General features: G+C 34.9%; 2 protein-coding genes and 1 non-coding gene across 4 annotated transcripts in view; 2 read left to right on the top strand and 1 right to left on the bottom strand.

The window, feature by feature from the left end:
- Window positions 1-13488, top strand: part of LOC117564704 (uncharacterized) — a 45153-nt gene extending 31665 nt beyond the window's left edge. Inside the window, exon 3 of the mRNA XM_052002204.1 lies at window positions 13312-13488. Within this exon, the coding sequence (XP_051858164.1) occupies window positions 13312-13355 (44 nt within the window). The 3' untranslated portion in view covers window positions 13356-13488. The remainder of the gene's footprint in view (window positions 1-13311) is intronic.
- Window positions 1-20340, top strand: part of LOC117564697 (uncharacterized) — a 177700-nt gene that overhangs the window by 38013 nt on the left and 119347 nt on the right. For both annotated transcript variants that reach the window (XM_052002190.1, XM_034243572.2), the window contains exon 2: window positions 14541-14589. The gene's annotated coding sequence lies outside the window, so the exon portion shown is untranslated. The remainder of the gene's footprint in view (window positions 1-14540; window positions 14590-20340) is intronic.
- Trnag-gcc (transfer RNA glycine (anticodon GCC)) lies at window positions 20125-20195 on the bottom strand. Its single transcript has one exon. It is a non-coding gene; the product is annotated as a tRNA-Gly (tRNA).

Here is a 20340-nt window from a genome sequence, read left to right as displayed (position 1 = left end):
TCTCTCTCTTTCATTCTAGAATAATTTGACAAAAAGACCAAATTCATTTTTTAAAACTATTTAATAAAGTGCACTTTGTAACAAACTCTTAAATCGATGTGTAATACAATTTCAAATTCCTTCTATTTGTCCAATACTAGTATGATATGAGGCTTCATTCAATATCAGTGGCCAAATCTTCATTTAGACGCTTGACTTTCTTGCCTCCTTTGCGGTGTCTCTTGATAACTTTCTTGCCAGGCTTTCTCACGACCTTCCATTTGGCTTCCTTCTGGTCTTCTTCTTAGATCCGCCGCTCGATGATGATGATGTTGTTGACGTAGTGTCAGATGAGGAGGCAGTGGTTGTAGTGGTATCACTAGCGCAGTCGTTGTAGTATTAGCCGCAGTTGTTGTTGTTGTTGTGCTTAACTATGACATTCTATTGTTGGTAAGTAGGAAAGAGAAATGGCCACTAAGGCACACCCCAATAAAATTGTAGTAGTTCTCATGTTCAAGAACCACTTTGATAATGCTACCGTTCTTTGGCAATTAACTGTCTTCTATACTAAGACGAGTAGAATGTTTATTTGTTCAGTACAAATATGCATTCTAAATACTAGATATCGTATAAGAGTAGCGAAAATTGGGCTACTGAAATTAAATAGAAACATAGCTAATTTTTCTTTTAGATTATAGGTTTTAACTATTATTAGTTAAAATGAATCCATGGTTTTATGGAGTTTATGTAAATTCAGATTGTGTAAAGGTTCCGTGCATCAAAATTTGGATAAAATTTAAAATTTCTATAGATCAGAAAGCATTGCTTAACCTCTTATGTTTAGAATGTTGTGAACCGTATCAAACATTAATCTGCGAATAACTGAACTCATTCTAAAACCAATCTTCTACTTACTCAGCCTATAGGCTCGCAGATCAAGTTTGTTTCAGATTTTTGCCACGCCCACTTCAGCCCCCGCAAATCAAATAAAATCGAATAACAAACGTAATATTAAAGCTAGACGTGCGAATTTTTGTATATGCAATAATTACTATAGTAGTTATGATTCCTAAAAATTGGTTGCGATCAGATAAACATTGTCGAAGTTATTAAAGAAATACTTTTGAATGGGTAAAAACGCCTACTTATGTTACTAAGGGGCTTAGTTGTTTTGGCTGACAATCTGGTATATTATGCCCTCTATGGTATATTTTGAATGCGGTACAATATTAATATACCAAATATACCATTTGGTATATTTTTAATATTTTTGCAATATATTCGGTATATTTTGAGATCGGGTGAGCGGGTATCTCACAGTCGAGTACACTCGACTGTAGCTTTCTTACTTGTTCTTACTATATATTAAATATAACATATTTCGAAAAAAATATATACCGAAGGTTGTATTGATATATCGACATACTATCACTTTTAAATTATACCATAATGTACAAAATATACCAGATTATTAAACCAGATTAGCAATCAATGCAACTCATCACCTTAAAATTTCGCTCAGAAAGCACTAATATATCCCGCTTAATGCAATTCATTTCTAAATGGTACTTAATCTCTCTCTTTCATTCTAGAATAATTTGACAAAAAGACCAAATTCATTTTTTAAAACTATTTAATAAAGTGCACTTTGTAACAAACTCTTAAATCGATGTGTAATACAATTTCATATTCCTTCTATTTGTCCAATACTAGTATGATATGAGGCTTCATTCAATATCAGTCGCCAAATCTTCATTTAGAGAAAGAATTTCTTGACTTTCTTGCCTCCTTTGCGGTGTCTCTTGATAACTTTCTTGCCAGGCTTTCTCACGACCTTCCATTTGTGCTTCCTTCTGGTCTTCTTCTTAGATCCGCCGCTCGATGATGATGATGTTGTTGACGTAGTGTCAGATGAGGAGGCAGTGGTTGTAGTGGTATCACTAGCGGCCGTTGTAGTCGTTGTAGTATCGGTAGCCGCAGTTGTTGTTGTTGTTGTTGTTGTTGAACTTTGACATTCTATTGTTGGTAAGTAGGAAAGACAAATGGCCACTAAGGCACACCCCAATAAAATTGTAGTAGTTCTCATGTTCAAGAAACCAATTTGATAATGCTACCGTTCTTTGGCAATTAACTGTCTTTTATACTAAGACGAGTAGACTATGTTTATTTGTTCAGTAGGTTTCAAATATGCATTCTAAATACTAGATGATCGTATAAGAGTAGCGAAAATTGGGCTACTTAAATTAAATAGAAACAAAGCTAATTTTTCTTTTAGATTATTGGTTTTAACTATTATTAGTTAAAATGAATCCATGGTTTTATGGAGTTTTGAGTGTTTATTCAGCTTGTGTAAAGGTTCCGTGCATCAAAATTTTGATAAAGTTTAAAATAATTCTATAGATCGTAAGACCCCATTGCTTGACCTCTTATGTTTAGAATGTTGTGAGCCGTATCAAACATTTGACGTCTGCGGATAACTGAACTCATTCTTAGACCAATCTTCGACTTACTCAGCCTATAGGAAGATCTGACATGGCTCCATAATGTACTTCGTCATCTTCGTCATCATATTAGCGTAAACAGTCTTAGTGTCAGAAAAACTGTCTGATACTTTACCAAGCGCACTACCTTGCTTTCCTTTCTGCCAGTATGTGGAATGCTGCTTACAACTAGATCGAAATTTTTTCGTCGGTTCCTTTAAAGGGTATTGTAGCTTTGATTCAATAGGAAATGTATGTTACAGGTAAAAGGAAGCATTTCCAACCCACCCCATAAGTTATAAAAATTCTTGATCAGCGTTAACAGCCAAGTCGATCAAGAGTGTAGACAAAATTAACAGATAAGAATTACTTAGAAAGCTACAGTACATTTTGAATAAAAGCAAATCAGTTATTATACCCGCTACCCATAGGGTAGAAGGGTATTATAACTTTGTCCGGCAGGAAATGTATGTAACAGGTGGAAGGAGGCATCTCCGACCCTATAAAGAATATATGTATATTCTTGATCAGCGCCAACAGCCGAGACGATCTAGCCATGTTCGTCTGTTCGTATAAACACCTAGATCTCAGAGACTATACGAAATAGAGCTAAAATTTGTTTTCGACAGCATTTGTTATGTTGGCACGCAGATCAAGTTTATTTCAGATTTTTGCCACGCCCACTTCAGCCCCCGCAAATCAAATAAAATCGAATAACAAACGTAATATTAAAGCTAGACGTGCGAATTTTTGTATATACAATAATTACTATAGTAGTTATGATTCCTAAAAATTGGTTGCGATCAGATAAACATTGTCGAAGTTATTAAAGAAATACTTTTGAATGGGCAAAAACGCCTACTTACTAAGGGGCTTAGTTGTTTTGGCTGACAATCTGGTATATTGTGCCATCTATGGTATATTTTGAATGCGGTACAATATTAATATACCAAATATACCATTTGGTATATTTTTAATATTTTTGCAATATATTCGGTATATTTTGAGATCGGGTGAGCGGGTATCTCACAGTCGAGTACACTCGACTGTAGCTTTCTTACTTGTTCTTACTATATATTAAATATAACATATTTCGAAAAAAATATATACCGAAGGTTGTATTGATATATCGACATACTATCACTTTTAAATTATACCATAATGTACAAAATATACCAGATTATTAAACCAGATTAGCAATCAATGCAACTCATCACCTTAAAATTTCGCTCAGAAAGCACTAATATATCCCGCTTAATGCAATTCATTTCTAAATGGTACTTAATCTCTCTCTTTCATTCTAGAATAATTTGACAAAAAGACCAAATTCATTTTTTAAAACTATTTAATAAAGTGCACTTTGTAACAAACTCTTAAATCGATGTGTAATACAATTTCATATTCCTTCTATTTGTCCAATACTAGTATGATATGAGGCTTCATTCAATATCAGTCGCCAAATCTTCATTTAGAGAAAGAATTTCTTGACTTTCTTGCCTCCTTTGCGGTGTCTCTTGATAACTTTCTTGCCAGGCTTTCTCACGACCTTCCATTTGTGCTTCCTTCTGGTCTTCTTCTTAGATCCGCCGCTCGATGATGATGATGTTGTTGACGTAGTGTCAGATGAGGAGGCAGTGGTTGTAGTGGTATCACTAGCGGCCGTTGTAGTCGTTGTAGTATCGGTAGCCGCAGTTGTTGTTGTTGTTGTTGTTGTTGAACTTTGACATACTATTGTTGGTAAGTAGGAAAGACAAATGGCCACTAAGGCACACCCCAATAAAATTGTAGTAGTTCTCATGTTCAAGAAACCAATTTGATAATGCTACCGTTCTTTGGCAATTAACTGTATTTTATACTAAGACGAGTAGACTATGTTTATTTGTTCAGTAGGTTTCAAATATGCATTCTAAATACTAGATGATCGTATAAGAGTAGCGAAAATTGGGCTACTTAAATTAAATAGAAACAAAGCAAATTTTTCTTGTAGATTATTGGTTTTAACTATTATTAGTTAAAATGAATGCATGGTTTTATGGAGTTTTGAGTGTTTATTCAGCTTGTGTAAAGGTTCCGTGCATCAAAATTTGGATAAAATTTAAAATAATTCTATAGATCGTAAGACCCCATTGCTTGACCTCTTATGTTTAGAATGTTGTGAACCGTATCAAACATTTGACGTCTGCGGATAACTGAACTCATTCTTAGACCAATCTTCGACTTACTCAGCCTATAGGAAGATCTGACATGGCTCCATAATGTACTCCGTCATCTTCGTCATCATATTAGCGTAAACAGTCTTAGTGTCAGAAAAACTTTCTGATACTTTACCAAGCGCACAAACTTGCTTTCCTTTCTGCCAGTATGTGGAATGCTGCTTACAACTAGATCGAAATTTTTTCGTCGGTTCCTTTAAAGGGTATTGTAGCTTTGATTCAATAGGAAATGTATGTTACAGGTAAAAGGAAGCATTTCCAACCCACCCCATAAGTTATAAAAATTCTTGATCAGCGTTAACAGCCAAGTCGATCAAGAGTGTAGACAAAATTAACAGATAAGAATTACTTAGAACGCTACAGTACATTTTAAATAAAAGCAAATCAGTTATTATACCCGCTATCCATAGGATAGAAAGGTATTATAACTTTGTCCGGCAGGAAATGTATGTAACAGGTGGAAGGAGGCATCTCCGACCCTATAAAGAATATATGTATATTCTTGATCAGCGTCAACAGCCGAGACGATCTACCCATGTTCGTCTGTTCGTATAAACACCTAGATCTCAGAGACTATGCGAGATAGAGCTAAAATTTGTTTTCGACAGTATTTCTTATGTTGGCACGCAGATCAAGTTTATTTCAGATTTTTGCCACGCCCACTTCAGCCCCCGCAAATCAAATAAAATCGAATAACAAACGTAATATTAAAGCTAGACGTGCGAATTTTTGTGTATACAATAATTACTATAGTAGTTATGATTCCTAAAAATTGGTTGCGATCAGATAAACATTGTCGAAGTTATTAAAGAAATACTTTTGAATGGGTGAAAACGCCTACTTACTAAGGGTCTTAGTTGTTTTGGCTGACAATCTGGTATATTATGCCATCTATGGTATATGTTGAATGCGGTACAATATCCATATACCAAATATACCATTTGGTATATTTTTAATATTTTTGCAATATATTCGGTATATTTTGAGATCGGGTGAGCGGGTATCTCACAGTCGAGTACACTCGACTGTAGCTTTCTTACTTGTTCTTACTATATATTAAATATAACATATTTCGAAAAAAATATATACCGAATTTTGTATTGATATATCGATATACTATCACTTTTAAATTATACCATAATGTACAAAATATACCAGATTATTAAACCAGATTAGCAATCAATGCAACTCATCATCTTAAAATTTCGCTCAGAAAGCACTAATATATCCCGCTTAATGCAATTCATTTCTAAATGGTACTTAATCTCTCTCTTTCATTCTAGAATAATTTGTCAAAAAGACCAAATTCATTTTTTAAAAGTATTTAATAAAGTGCACTTTGTAACAAACTCTTAATTCGATGTGTAATACAATTTCATATTCCTTCTATTTGTCCAATACTAGTATGATATGAGGCTTCATTCAATATCAGTCGCCAAATCTTCATTTAGAGAAAGAATTTCTTGACTTTCTTGCCTCCTTTGCGGTGTCTCTTGATAACTTTCTTGCCAGGCTTTCTCACGACCTTCCATTTGTGCTTCCTTCTGGTCTTCTTCTTAGATCCGCCGCTCGATGATGATGATGTTGTTGACGTAGTGTCAGATGAGGAGGCAGTGGTTGTAGTGGTATCACTAGCGGCCGTTGTAGTCGTTGTAGTATCGGTAGCCGCAGTTGTTGTTGTTGTTGTTGTTGTTGAACTTTGACATTCTATTGTTGGTAAGTAGGAAAGACAAATGGCCACTAAGGCACACCCCAATAAAATTGTAGTAGTTCTCATGTTCAAGAAACCAATTTGATAATGCTACCGTTCTTTGGCAATTAACTGTCTTTTATACTAAGACGAGTAGACTATGTTTATTTGTTCAGTAGGTTTCAAATATGCATTCTAAATACTAGATGATCGTATAAGAGTAGCGAAAATTGGGCTACTTAAATTAAATAGAAACAAAGCAAATTTATCTTTTAGATTATTGGTTTTAACTATTATTAATTGAAATGAATCCATGGTGTTATGGAGTTTTCAGTGTTTATTCAGCTTGTGTAAAGGTTCCGTGTATCAAAATTTGGATAAAATTTAAAATAATTCTATGGATCGTAAGAACCCATTTCTTGACCTCTTATCTTTAAAATGTTGTGATATTGCTTTAACCGTATCATACATTTGACGTCAGCGGATAATTGAACTCTTTCTAAGACCAATCTTCGACTTACTCATCCTACAGGAAGATTTGACACGGCTCCATAATGATAAATAAGAAAGTATAAAATATGTGAATACAGAGAATTCAATCGTACTCCCTTGAACTCACCAACAGAGACTTACTGAGATTTACTGTTTGCTTTTAGAAACGTAGATGGTCATCTACTGTAGTATGTATTGTCTGTATGATTGACGCGATCAGTGAATGCTTGCTTGGCAATCGCCTAATGCGTATTCGCTTGCACTCGCATTTGATTTTACAAATGCAGATTAGCTCTCTTTCAAAAGCCAATGTCAACAACGAAATATGCGTGTCTAGTTTTTTTTTGGTTTGGGATTTTTGTTGTCGGCAGACAGCAAATGGAATTGTCATCAAGCCCAAACTGATATATACATATACATATACATATACATATACGTGTTAACGTATATCGAATATGCTACTGCTCTTTATAATATTTTCATAATTCATTGCCTCTAGCAAATGTTTGTAATGTCCTTCTTTCTGTCTGTCTATGAGTCCGTATGAACAACTGAATTTTAGAGACTATGTGTAAGACAGACAGATCAAGCTGAATTGAATAAAAAATGAATAGCAAATGTAATTTTAAACTTAGAGTAACAGGCAGAAGGAGGTAATATATATATTGCGAAGTTTTTAATCAACAAAAAATATGCAATAACATTCAAAAGTCTACGTTTTTGTAAATACAATTCAGAATTTAATACACTAAACGTATTTTGCTAAACTTATTAAAACATTCACAAATACAAATAATGAAACAACTTAATTCGATGTAAACTAAACTTGACAGCATTCTGTTAAATTCTGTCGGTAACAATTGCTATGTTACATCTATATGTGAAGATTCGGTTAAATTTAATACATTTCTATTTATTGTTGTACTTCTTAAATGTACTTCGCCTTTAGCTTGGCTTTTTTTTAGGCGGTATTGGGTATTAATGGCCGGTATGTGTAACTAGAACAGGTGAAGAAGCGCTGACAGTGACCAAAAACCAGAGGCATCAGCAGTGCCATTTATCAAAACTAATAGCTTTATAGATAAGACATAAAAAAGGCGAATGGTAAAACTAAAACCATTACAGACATTGCTGGGGAAAAGAGTTGTATAGCCTATTTTTTTTCGTTTTCTGTGGATGAAATAAATTTATCGTTGCATTAATGGCAAGCGAATAAAGAGGAATTCCAGACCGAAACACCGAAAGTTCAAGCAACAGAGAGTATCCTGAGCCAAAGATACTTAATGAATGGAAAACAACGTGCAAATTGTTAATTGCACGCAATGCATGCGACGCGAAGGCAGGCTGCAGGCTGCAGGACATTTGGGCAACGCCAGGGCCTGAGACTGGGAATGTGTCTGTGTGTTAAAATTGAATTAATGGCGAATTTATGAATGGCGCATTTAAATGAGACACGCTTTAAAAATTTATTGCGCATACGCCGCATGTGATGCACTTTTCGCATGTCGAGCTTAAGCGCTTTATTGTCACTTTGTTTATCATTAATCTCGACGGCAATTTCAGTTAAAAATATTAACGATATTTGCAAACACGATAGAGTTTATAGACTTGTAAATTTGCAACAATTTAATTATGCTTCATGGTTTCATTTCAAGTGTAATCAAAACATTTAAATTGATTTTTAAAAGTCTATGGGTCATAACGTGAAATTGATGCCATCAAATTATTTTAATTACGCTCTTTACCTAAAGCTACAAAAAATTTACAAACTGAAGCATAATAATAAAATGTTTGGCCAATTTTTTATAGGATTCTGGCTGCAGCAATAAGGAAATAAAGTTGAACAAAACAAAATAAAATTATGCGGGTAGCAAACCATAAATTGACTTTTGCTCCAAAAAAGTAACATTTGTTTTTTAATTTTTTTGTTTTTTGGATTGTTTGTTTTCTCTGAAAGTATAGAAGTTTATATACACATACATATTCTTCATTGACTTTCTCTTTTTATGACTTTTACGCATGCTTTGATCAAACATATTAGTGCTGGGGTTTTGTTCGTACTGCTATGATATAGAGTACCATATTAGGCAACTCGATAGAAGAGGGTCGACTCTAAATGCCTGACAATGAAGCAACGCTTAACATCTCCCAAAAAAACCCCTACAAAGCAGATGGCAAACAACTGCAGTGAAGCGTAAATAAACTTGTGTGTTCGAATGTCCCTTGCCACTTAGAAGGAGTTACCTACACATCTCCTTTCAGCCATCTGCCCCCATACCATCTCTCGCTAACTTCATATCTGCCAAGCTGCCTATCTCGGTGCTGTTAGATAGTGCGTATGAGTGATTTCGCCTTTTTCTCGCATTGTTGAATGTGCATTTATTTACTCAAAAAATTCCTCGTTCTCTCTCTTCTTCGTCATCCTCATTCTCTTTGATTCTCAACTTAATGTGTTGACTACGAATGTTTGGCATTTTTTACGCACGTTTGGCTTTAGAGAATTATTTGAACTTTTGAATTTGCCATTAAAACAAGAAGGAGGGTTATCCTTCTATAGTTCCCAATAAGATTTGCAACACACCAAGCTAAACGAATTTTTTAATTTTGTGATAGTGATACCCTTTGAACCCAGCTACATAGTCATAAGACTATCTTTTGATAGTATTTAATCAACGGAATCGGCTGCTCTTGGCAATACTCTTCCTGTTTGTTCCATTGAGCAGAGTATTTACTGAATCTATGTATATACATTATTATTCATTTATTGAACGCTGTTCATGTTGTAGCAAAATTAATTGGCAATTAATGTCAACAACAGTGAGAACGCAGTGTAGCAGAGTCAGACAGAGATCCGTCGACAGACAATTTGGACAGAATTTAATAAACATTGATTCAAAAATTGCCAGCGTCTGTTTATTATTGTGCATACTCAAATAATGTGAATACTTTATATGAACAGATACGCATATGTAACAAAGCTATTGTTGATATTCAATTAAATTATATAGGAATATAATATAATTAAAATTCAATATAATTAAAAACAATTTGCAACACTTTATCACGTAATAAAGCTCAATTCGAACTACTGAAGTAATGCTTGTCTATTTACAAAACCAAAAGGAAGTATGTAAAGTGTAGTGAACCAACTTATTCACTAATATCTCAAAATTTCTGTAGAGTAAGCCATAATATTGTCACAGTTTCTAGCTCTAGTCAGCTAGCTTGTATCTTGTCGCACACGATACTCTTGGTTACAATTGGCTTTTAGTCGTAGCCATAAATTCAACAAATTTTCTTCAACAAATTAAGTGCCCATTGCAAGTTTGTTCGTACAAGCAATAAATATCAATAATTACTCTATAAAGAAAGCATCTGTATAAAGGTAAATAGATGAGCTGTGTCGAGCGGAGTTTTGCCGCGATGCTAGCATTAAGTTTTCTAATTGCCATTGCAAACTGAAAGCCACGAAAATGTGCGAATATAATAAGCTGATGAAATCAGCAATCACATGACGTCACACACAATTATCTGCTAGTCAGGATCAGTTTATAATTTCCGTTTAGTGTTCTTGGAGCGGATTTTTCATAATGTGGTCATAACAGATGCGATGTTGGAAAAAGTAATTGTACATAATTATGTGTTGAGCATTAATATGTACAACAGTTTTAGTGCCGCATACAGCATGTATAATTGACATAATGCGCTTCTCTACCACCACAAAGCAGTCAACGCACAAAGTGACATTTTTTTACCCGTTCCCCATAGGGTAGAATGGTATTAAATCTTTGTAGCTTCTGACCTCACAGACTATAAGAGGTAGAGAAACAATTTACTTCGATAGCACTTATTAAGCTTGCACGCAGATCCAATTTGTTTAGCATTTTTACCACGCCCACCTTTTGTTGGTACATACAAAGAACTACAGTATTAATGATTCCTTAAAATTGGCTGTTGTAAAAAGGCTTCCCAGGTTCAATTGAATTAAATAATAAGGCGAGTAGTTGTTTCATGTTTTATGTTTTATGTTTATAAATAATTCTTGTTATATTTCTTCACTTGTACAACTTGTCCGTTCTATGTCAAAAATACAAAAGGGAAGAGAACATAAAGAGTAGAGAGCGAAACACTTTTAGTGTGACCAGCTCACGGTTGTTCAAGAATCTTTTGTATGAGAAATGCCAAATTGGTATATTTCAATATTGGCACACTATCAAATTCAAATTGTAGATGTTATTTAAGAAATACTTTTGTATTGCAAAAAACGCTACTTACTAGGGGTTAGTTGATTTAACTGACAATCTGGTATATTTTAAACTCTAGGGTATTTTAATTGTTGTACTATATCAATATACCAAATAATAATATACATAACACAGAAATGTTTTGCGTTTTTTTTTAAACGGTAACGTTTATCTCACAGTCGAGCTCACTGTACTCTAGTTTTTTAAGAAGTTACTTGAAATAACTTTTGAGCGGTTGTAAAAGAATAAGAAAAATATTATTCTAGTATTTAAGGCGTACCAATATTTTTTTTCGCTTGGAGTTATAAGACTGCGAAATGTAGTTATATATAAAATGAATTTAAATTTGGTTTTCATCCTCCAATACTTAAATCTTGAAAGAAATAAATGTCTAGTTCTAGAACTCAAACTCCCTGTTTACCGGATATATTTGTTTAAAAAGCTGTTAATGTATTGAAAATATATACAGAAGCTTGACATGTGTCAAATTATATTTAGTTTGAATAATAAATTATAATTTTATATTTAAGCTTTCAAAATATTTGATACATTGTTAGCAATGTTAATAATTATAAGCGCATTAATTTACACCTTCTTTGCTTTCTCTGAAAGGTCATTTTTAAACCAAATTTAAATATAAATAATTATTTTCCACATTTGAATAGTAAATATTGGAAAATATAACATTGTTACATATCTAACTTAAATTGTTAGCTATGTTAATAATCATAAGCGTATTAATTTACACCTTCGTTGGTTTTTCTCAGTGGTACATTTTGCTATTTATGCAATGAAAGTTCAACTTTAAATCAAATGCGTTTTCTTAATATTCAGATATTGTGTGAGTTTTTCCTACTGCCGGCACTTGCATAGCAACCTCAGAATGTATTTCTTTACATTTGTCTCTGGAAATGTTCGCACGTATACAATTGCATATTTTAAATACAAATACATCCACATGCATGTATTCAGTGTGCCGTGCATTCATGTTCAAGTGTACACATATGTGCATCGCATTCAGTGCGCAAATTTATTCATTTCGGCAGACAGGTTGCTCTAATTATGCATGCCAGCCATAGAACTACTTGCTGAAGGGAGATACTGGAAAAGCTTCATCCTTGTAGTTGGCTCTGATTTATTTTAAAATTTTAAAATTTGTGCATAAGCCTACCTTCTTTTCTAAGCTTAAAATAAGATAGAAAACATAGTGTTGAGTCTTAATTTAAAGAAACCATAACTTGATACTATAATATATTTGACAATTCTTTCTAAGGAACATCTGTCGAATAGACGCAAGTTCTTTAGGTTTGAAGCTTGCAATAATTTCAATTCATGATTCAAGTGCAGAGTGTTCTGCCTGCTGTTGATGGCATTACTAATTATACAAATGTATTGTGAGGTTTGTTTCACAATCTTATACTTTTTATTTATGTGGTTGGCCTCTGCTGCACAGGCATAATTTATGGACAGGGCGTGGCTGGTTTCTATATAAATCATAACACCATAGCACCAGGATAAAAAGGGAAAAACAATTTGCAAATAAACAACATAAAGCATGGCATGCCTTTAGGCGCGTTACGAGCATTTTTTATGCGGCACAAGTTTTGTTTATTTCTGTTTTTGTTTCTCGTTTTTTATCTAGCACAAATAATTTATTAGCTGGCTTTGGCAGCAACTTGCCACATGGCCTAAAAGCCTCAAAAACTGTGCCGCTTATAAATCAGCCATAGTGAGTTCGCTATACATTTGATGATGTTAGCGGCAACTCAATTAGAAAATTTAATTACGTTGCGGAGAACAGAAAACAGTAAGCAGACAACGTCTATGGATTGCTCTAAACATTCACAGTTGATTAAGCAATATTCATTGGACTTGCGGCTAGAATCAGATATGATTTTTGAGTATTCGAACTGCTCCTTTTACCATCATCAAAGGCAATTCTCAACAATATGAAAATCAATCAAGACAATATCCAACAGCGCCTGGAGGTATGCAACAAATATTGTACTTCGAAGCTTCTCTGACTGTCTTGTCAGTTCTCACTTTTGATGCTTGCCAGGAATGAGTTTCGATTTCTCAAAATGAGAAAATCGCGAGGATTGTTTCTGACCTTCTCGAGCATATCCTTGCCTTTTGACATTGCCTCTTTGTAGCTGCTCTTTAATATTATTTCGCAGTTTTATGCTTATTTATTTATATATTTATTTTTCCAGATCGTAAATTATGTTGGCGCGCCTGGCTCTACTTGGCTTATTAACAAAAGAGGCTGCACATTTTGATTGATTAGCTTTTCGTCTTGCGTTTCGATTTCTGGCATAATGTATAGCACCGAGGTCTGTTGAAAATTGATTTTGAAATGGATTCAAGTTTGCCCAAGGAGCACAGAAAATAAATTTAACTCAGGTTGCTAGAAATGGTTTGATTGAAGAGGTTTTTTATGGTTTGTGTAAAAAATTTAAATTCGAATTGCATTTCGAAACAACTGTTTTTAGCTTAACTTTTCCTTTGTTGATTAAAGTTGGTTCAATAAGAAAACGAATTGATGTAAGCTTAAGTTAATTTGCTCCCACATTTTTTCACAGAATAATTAGGTAATCAAATAAGGCTCAAGTGACCTTAATTCATTGGCCAAACATTGGGGTAACTTGATTTAATTTAAATATTAGGCCGCGCATAAAAAGTAAGGGTAAATAGCGAGGCCTATCTATAATTTGCCACAGCCCAATTGCCTCTGACCTTGCCACGGGTTTGGGTCAAATTTTACCTTAACCTTATCAATCAGTCCGTCACACGAACGCAAACAAAAAGTAGCAGATACTCCCTCATACATAAACACGTTAACTGGCAAGTGCTACTACAAATTTGGATGCGCTCAATCAAGCGCTAAGCCCGCCGTAACAAATTCTCAGAAGCATTGAAGGCCGACCCGATCCATTGGTAAACTTTCCTCTGGCATTTTCCTTTGCACCTTTATCATTTTTGTTTTTGTTGCGTCCTTTTGACTTTTGGGCTGACCAAAGTTTGAGCCCCCATTTGTGGTGCTAATTTGTTGTTGCACGTGGAGCTGGTACGGCCAAAAGACTTGGCCCAAATGGAGCGCGTCATTAGTTGGCAGCTGCCATAGTCTTTCTCTCAGACTTTGCCTCAGACTTTGATTTCCAGTTTTTGATTCACCACGCGATTTATTATTAATTGGCCGCAGGCGAAAACTTTTGTTTGCCTATTTGTTTGTTCCTGCTGCGTTACGTGTATTTCAATTATTAACACTTGTGCGGCAACATTGCGTTCACTTAATTGTTTAATATTTTACAGCAATTTCGGGTGGCAAATTTCGCTTATTTTGCTTTTGTTTCATTTTTTTACATACTTTTCCATTTTATTAACATAAATGCTGCATAAATATTTCCCTATTTAATTAAAACTTTTTCTTTTCTAATTGCAGACGCCAAGGAAACATCTCCACCTCCATTCGACGACCAATATGATTGACGGTGAGTTTCAGTAAAAAAATAATGAAATTTCGAGGATCCGAATGGTAGTTTAACAAAAAAAGAAAATTAACGGGAGTTCCATTTTTTTGCTGAATTACAGTTAACTAATAACTGATTTAAGATTCGTAGAAAATAAAGTAGCCAATAAGAGTTTGGAATTTAAATATTTTTAGTCATATTAAATAGGTTTTCTGCACAGAATGTACAAGACAATGTTAAAGGGTTTAGAAAAAAAGCATTAATTAAAAATGACTTCAATTAAAAAAGGTGATTAAATTTCATACTTGATTGCTTTTGCTTAATACCAATAATGGCTTTTTAATTAGAAAATTCTTTTTACTATGTAAATTAATCATGAAATTGGGCTAATTAAGTAGCTACAAAAAAGGAATCGATTAAAATAAAATTAATCAAATTTGCAGAGATAATCAGTATGCATAAATTTGAAAAAATTATATTAATGTTATTAATAATGTCTGACCTGTTGGAATTTAATTAATTTGACGAAACTTGTATCAAATGCATTGTATTGTTGGAAATTTAAATCAAACTACGTACGCACACCAATACATTTCTGTTTATACAACGCATATTCACACTTGCACAAAAAGGCAGCAGTGGCAATAAAATTAAAGCGATTTTCACTGCGGTTACAAATTGCTTTTAATTGTTGTCGCCGCATAAGCGGCTGTGTATGTATGTTATTGTTGTTGCTCAGCTATGCATTAAATAAGTCTAGCAAAACAAGCAACAATTGTGCATTTTGCGTTGCATTAAAACGGCTTTGCTTGGCCACATTTTATGCTTGAATTTAGTTTAGCATATGTGGAATAGAGCCTTGTCTGGAACTTTGCCACACCTAACTCCCATATGCACACATACACTTGCAATAATAAACATCAATTGCCTAATGCAAACAAAAGCCGCAGTCGCAGTCGGAGCTCTGCAAACTGCCTACATTCTCCAGCCCTGGTTTCAGTCTAGCTTTATTTTCGTAGCATACTTTTGTGCTGTTTGCATTTTATTTCTTCTTGCAGGCTCAGTCGACGCGTCGACGTCGCAGCAACAGCAACTGAGGTAGTGGTGAAATGGAAAAAGTGCTTTGCAAATACGCAAGCAGTCGCGTCGTGTAGTATTTAGACAGGGACAAGTGCCACCCCAGCTACAGTTCCTTTTCCTGCTAGTATAATTGTCCTTTGCCAAAGTAAATGTGTGAGTGCGGTTGAACATATACATGGAAGTGTGCGTGTGTGTGTGTCCCAGCGTCTTTTTATGAACTTGTTAACAATCTAACGACCTTTTTTTGCCTACCAGGGAACCAGCTTGCCAGTCAGCCAGCTGTACTTGTAGTCGCTTTTGTTGAGGTGGTTGCAAACGTTGACTCTCAACGGGCAAATCATATGTTTGTATACAGCAAATATTTGCATACTTTCGGGCGTCTCATGAAAATAACATAATTTGATTCCGACGAGAGGCAAGCTTGTGGTAATGCTACTTCTCTGAATGTGTGTTGATTCCATGTTGGTCGATTATATTCGATTCAATTGCCTGTATTGTTGGCAGCTAGTCGACTTCAAATATACAATTTTTTTTAAACGAAATCGAATTTCCAAATTCAATGCAATAAAACTTCTGAAATAATAATAGAATCAGAAACAGAAAAATGAATTGCTTACTAATATCGTACACCAGCAATAGCTTTTGATTGTATGAAAATGTCGAAAGAGTTTTAATTCCTAGAATTCATAAATTGTTTACACTATTATAAAGGTCGTTTAATGACAAAATATTTCGTAAAATGGCCTATAGACTTGTGAGGTCTTCTTTAGTTCGACACAATTGTAAATTTGAACTAATTTCGAGAAAAGAGCTTTTTGAGCACCTTAAATGCCTCACAAATATAGCATGAGCCTATTGTCCGAGCCGTGCTTAAAAGCATGCACCACAAAAGCAAACAAACAACAATTTTTGGTCGACTGTTTAAAAGTTGTGAACAACAACAACTTGGGCGGAAAACTTACAACGAGAGTGGGGAACGACAACACAAAACTCATTAATTATTCATAGTGTTCAGCACCAAAGTGTTTATGAGGCAAGTGCCGCTGAGGCTCGCCCACAAATGAACAACAAGGACACCCACAAAAAGGACAACACAACAAACAGGACAACGGTACAATCGGACAACCTGGCACAAAGCGTACAAAAAATAAATGCAAATTTAACTTTTTCTCAACATAAAAATAAACTAGCTGGAATCCCTTGATTTCACAAACTGGACACAGAATTGACAATATTGTTAACAGCTTCTTTTAGAACGAAGCTGATTAGATCGAAATCGAGTAAGGCCTTCCCGACCATTGCGTGCCGTGCTGTGCCAGCACCAAAGACCAATCGATTGTAGTTGTCCTTGCTTGCTTAGGCTCTTACACAATGACAACAGCAAATCCATACGTGCTAAACGCACATTTCAAAACAGGCCAAAACAACTTTGCATTGCTTTGCTTGTCGGTTGCCATTTGTAAACATTGGGCGCCTGTTAATGGTAAAATTTTAAAGCTTATTTGCGGGGACCGCACGTACACCCGTATGCACCCCTGAGTGCGGTCCATGTGTATCTCTTTCTGTGTGTGTGATTGCATGTTCGTGTTCGTGTTCGTGTTCGTGTGTGTGATGTGCCCTTTTGTGTGAATCGTTATTGAATGTCCAAAATTTCAAATTGCACCCAGGGCGGCAGTTTCTATGCGAGTATTCTTGTAAAATGGCCAACGCATCATCGGCAATTGAAGGCGTATGAAGGGCGTGGTCCGTGATGATTTGTTGTTGTGATTTGAATGCAGCAAAAGGATTTCACATGATGTTTCCACTCACTTTGTCTGTGCGTAAGTGCCAATAGGGGAGCTATCCTCTAACTATCCACTTTATAACACCATTTGCTTGAATGATTCAAATGATTTCTAGCAAATTGAGTGCTTGGGGAACTGAGAGCTCTTCAAATAATTCCATGATTTTCCCGCTTATTTGGACTTCAAATGAGATCTGTTCCTGAACTGTTAGAATACAAATAAGTAAAACTTATTAATTTACAATTTGTATATACGTGAAAACCTTAATGAAAAATTCACAAAAAAATACATCAGTTAATTAAAGGCATTCGTGTGTTCATTCCTCAATTAGTGTATTTCTTTACGCAGTTTTCCTCTTTTTCTCTCAAAATATGATGTTACATTTTAGATTATATAAAGTAAGAAAAACTAATAATAATAATGTCCATAAGAGTATTTTTGCCTAAAATATCTTTCGAAGAACATTTCAAGCTGAACTCTAATTTAAATGGCGTACTACTATGGTTTTTTTTTATTATTTGGCCCAAATTTTTATAATTTGTTTCGAAATCATAAGTTATCTGCTCAATATTGAGCCAGAGCATAGTCTTTAAAATTGTCGATAACAAATTGGCTGTCATATCTGTAAATAAAGCCATACATGAGTTTGTATGTGCCTACGAATGGAACTGCCTTAAAATATATAAAATAAAATATATGCATAGTTTTTGTTGGCCATTGTTTGGATTCCTCTTAAAAATGTGTGAGCAAACAATAGTCCCATTGATTAGGGTTTACATTTTGTTTATAAGCCTCCTTCTCAGTATTTTTGTATTAAGTTACCAAAGCCTTTCACATGGGTTTAAAAATTGCATATGTTCAAGATGTTGAAGAACATTCACTTAGGCCTACAATTCTCATAGTTTGACCAAGAGTTCTGTTGCAAAGTATTAAAAAGAAAGTTTTGTCTTTCGTTTTCAAATTCCTTTGTACACACAAACAAACATAAATACACACCCACACGCACACACACACATTCGTAAGAAGAAGTTGTAAATTGCCTGTTAGTTTTGCTTTACCAGTTGTGTTGGCAACTATTTTTGAGCCTCCAAATAAAGACTTTTGTATTGGCATTGTGGTATGTAAAGCCGAATATTGGTTGAACTTTTCAAAGAAGTCAAAATGTTTTCAGTGTGCTCTACTTGTGATGACGTAACATGCAAATGTTGGCACCTAATGATGTACTCCCCCCCACAAAAAAACTAATATATAGTGTCATGGTAGCTTCTGCTCCCATTGAGTTCAACATTGCGTATACGTAAAAGCCGCAAATGTTGAAGAAAATGTGCAAAATTGCTGAGACTGTTTTTGACTTAAAAAAAGATGCTCTGAACAGTGTCATATTTTGCTTTTTAAAGTCTATGCAGTAAATGTAAATTTTTGGGTTTCTATTTGATTAGAATTCCATGAGCTTTTCACATTTACTTTACATTTCTTGTTTGTAACAAAAAAGCACTGGACATTTCGTGACTCAATTGGCATTCAATTCGATAAAAGTGAGAGGCATGATGAAGAACACACAACTCAATTCGATTCAATTGAATTGAAGAATATCTGGCCAGAGAATAGGTCGACCAAACGTGCATGTCGAAAAAGTTTCTTAATCAATAATTTAGCACAAATGGAAAGAAAGACAAACCCCTCGTAGACGTTCGCACTCATTTAACAATTTCACGCTTCGTTAAGGAACCGTGAGAGGTTCGTGGTTCGAATCGCCCCTCTTCCTGGTTGCCTTGCTGCCTTGATGCGGCCTGCGTTTTTGATTCGACGAAATATATTTTTTTCTCTGCTTTATGCGTCAAAGTTTCTTGGGCAAATAAAAAGGGATTTGCATGGTTTCTTTTAGTTAACCCTTTTCTCCCCCGGTGTGCTATGCTGATAACCAGTCGACGGATGCTCGCTGCGGGTCCTAGACGGTGATGTCCTCATCACCTAGCGTAGCATTCGTAGTAGTTGACGCTTGAGCGCGCACAGTTTCCCCATCGGAAATGATGACATTTCGTCCAACTTTGTCGCCGCGCTGTGCACTCGCATAGAAATTGTGAAAAGGCGTTGTCTAAGGTGTCTAAGAAAATGTATAGAAACATTTTCGACAGTTGCAAAATGAAAATTTTCACTTCAGACTCCCTTCCTCCGTCGCCTCTTCAGCGCCCCTTAAACAGTAAGTGGGCATGCGGTCGGAAATTGTTGGAATGCTCCTTTGCCGCGCTTGGCTGCCACAAAATTGAAATTGTGGCCAAATGTTGTCGCCATCATTTTTATTGATTTCCTTTACATACTTACTTACTTTTATTTGCTTTATTCGCATGCTCTGTTTTCATCTGATGCCGCTACTTTTTATTCTTCGCCTGGCAGACGGAAGGAAGGTAGCAAAACGTTATTATCAATTATCATTTATTATTGTTTGTGGGAATTTTTTCGCATCATTGGGTATGTTTTCTTCTCCACATTTTTCGCGTTTCCTCAACTTTTGTTTGTCTTTTGTTTCTAGTTGGCGATATACAATAAATAACAACCTTATACCCAAGTTGTGTTTAGATTTGAACTTTTATGTTAAAGATGCAACAAATAATTTCCTACGATCTTGGTGATATATTTCTTTAAATTGACTATTGAAATTTGTCGACAAAAAAAAAAGACAAGAAAATTAATTTGCATCGGCCGGGAATCGAACCCGGGCCGCCCGCGTGGCAGGCGAGCATTCTACCACTGAACCACCGATGCTTGTGTCGAATTATGAAAAAATGTTTGTTTTCACTTTCTGCTAGGATTCGGTTACTGCGTTTATTAAGTATATTTGAAACAACATTATCTATAATAATTTAATGATAGGCGTGTTTAAAAATAAATTAATTTTAAAAGATTATCT

This window comes from Drosophila albomicans, chromosome 2L (genome assembly GCF_009650485.2).
Source record: "Drosophila albomicans strain 15112-1751.03 chromosome 2L, ASM965048v2, whole genome shotgun sequence".
Lineage (NCBI taxonomy): Eukaryota > Metazoa > Arthropoda > Insecta > Diptera > Drosophilidae > Drosophila > Drosophila albomicans.
Note: the sequence above shows the minus strand (reverse complement) of the source record. Positions and strands in the feature narration are given on the sequence as shown.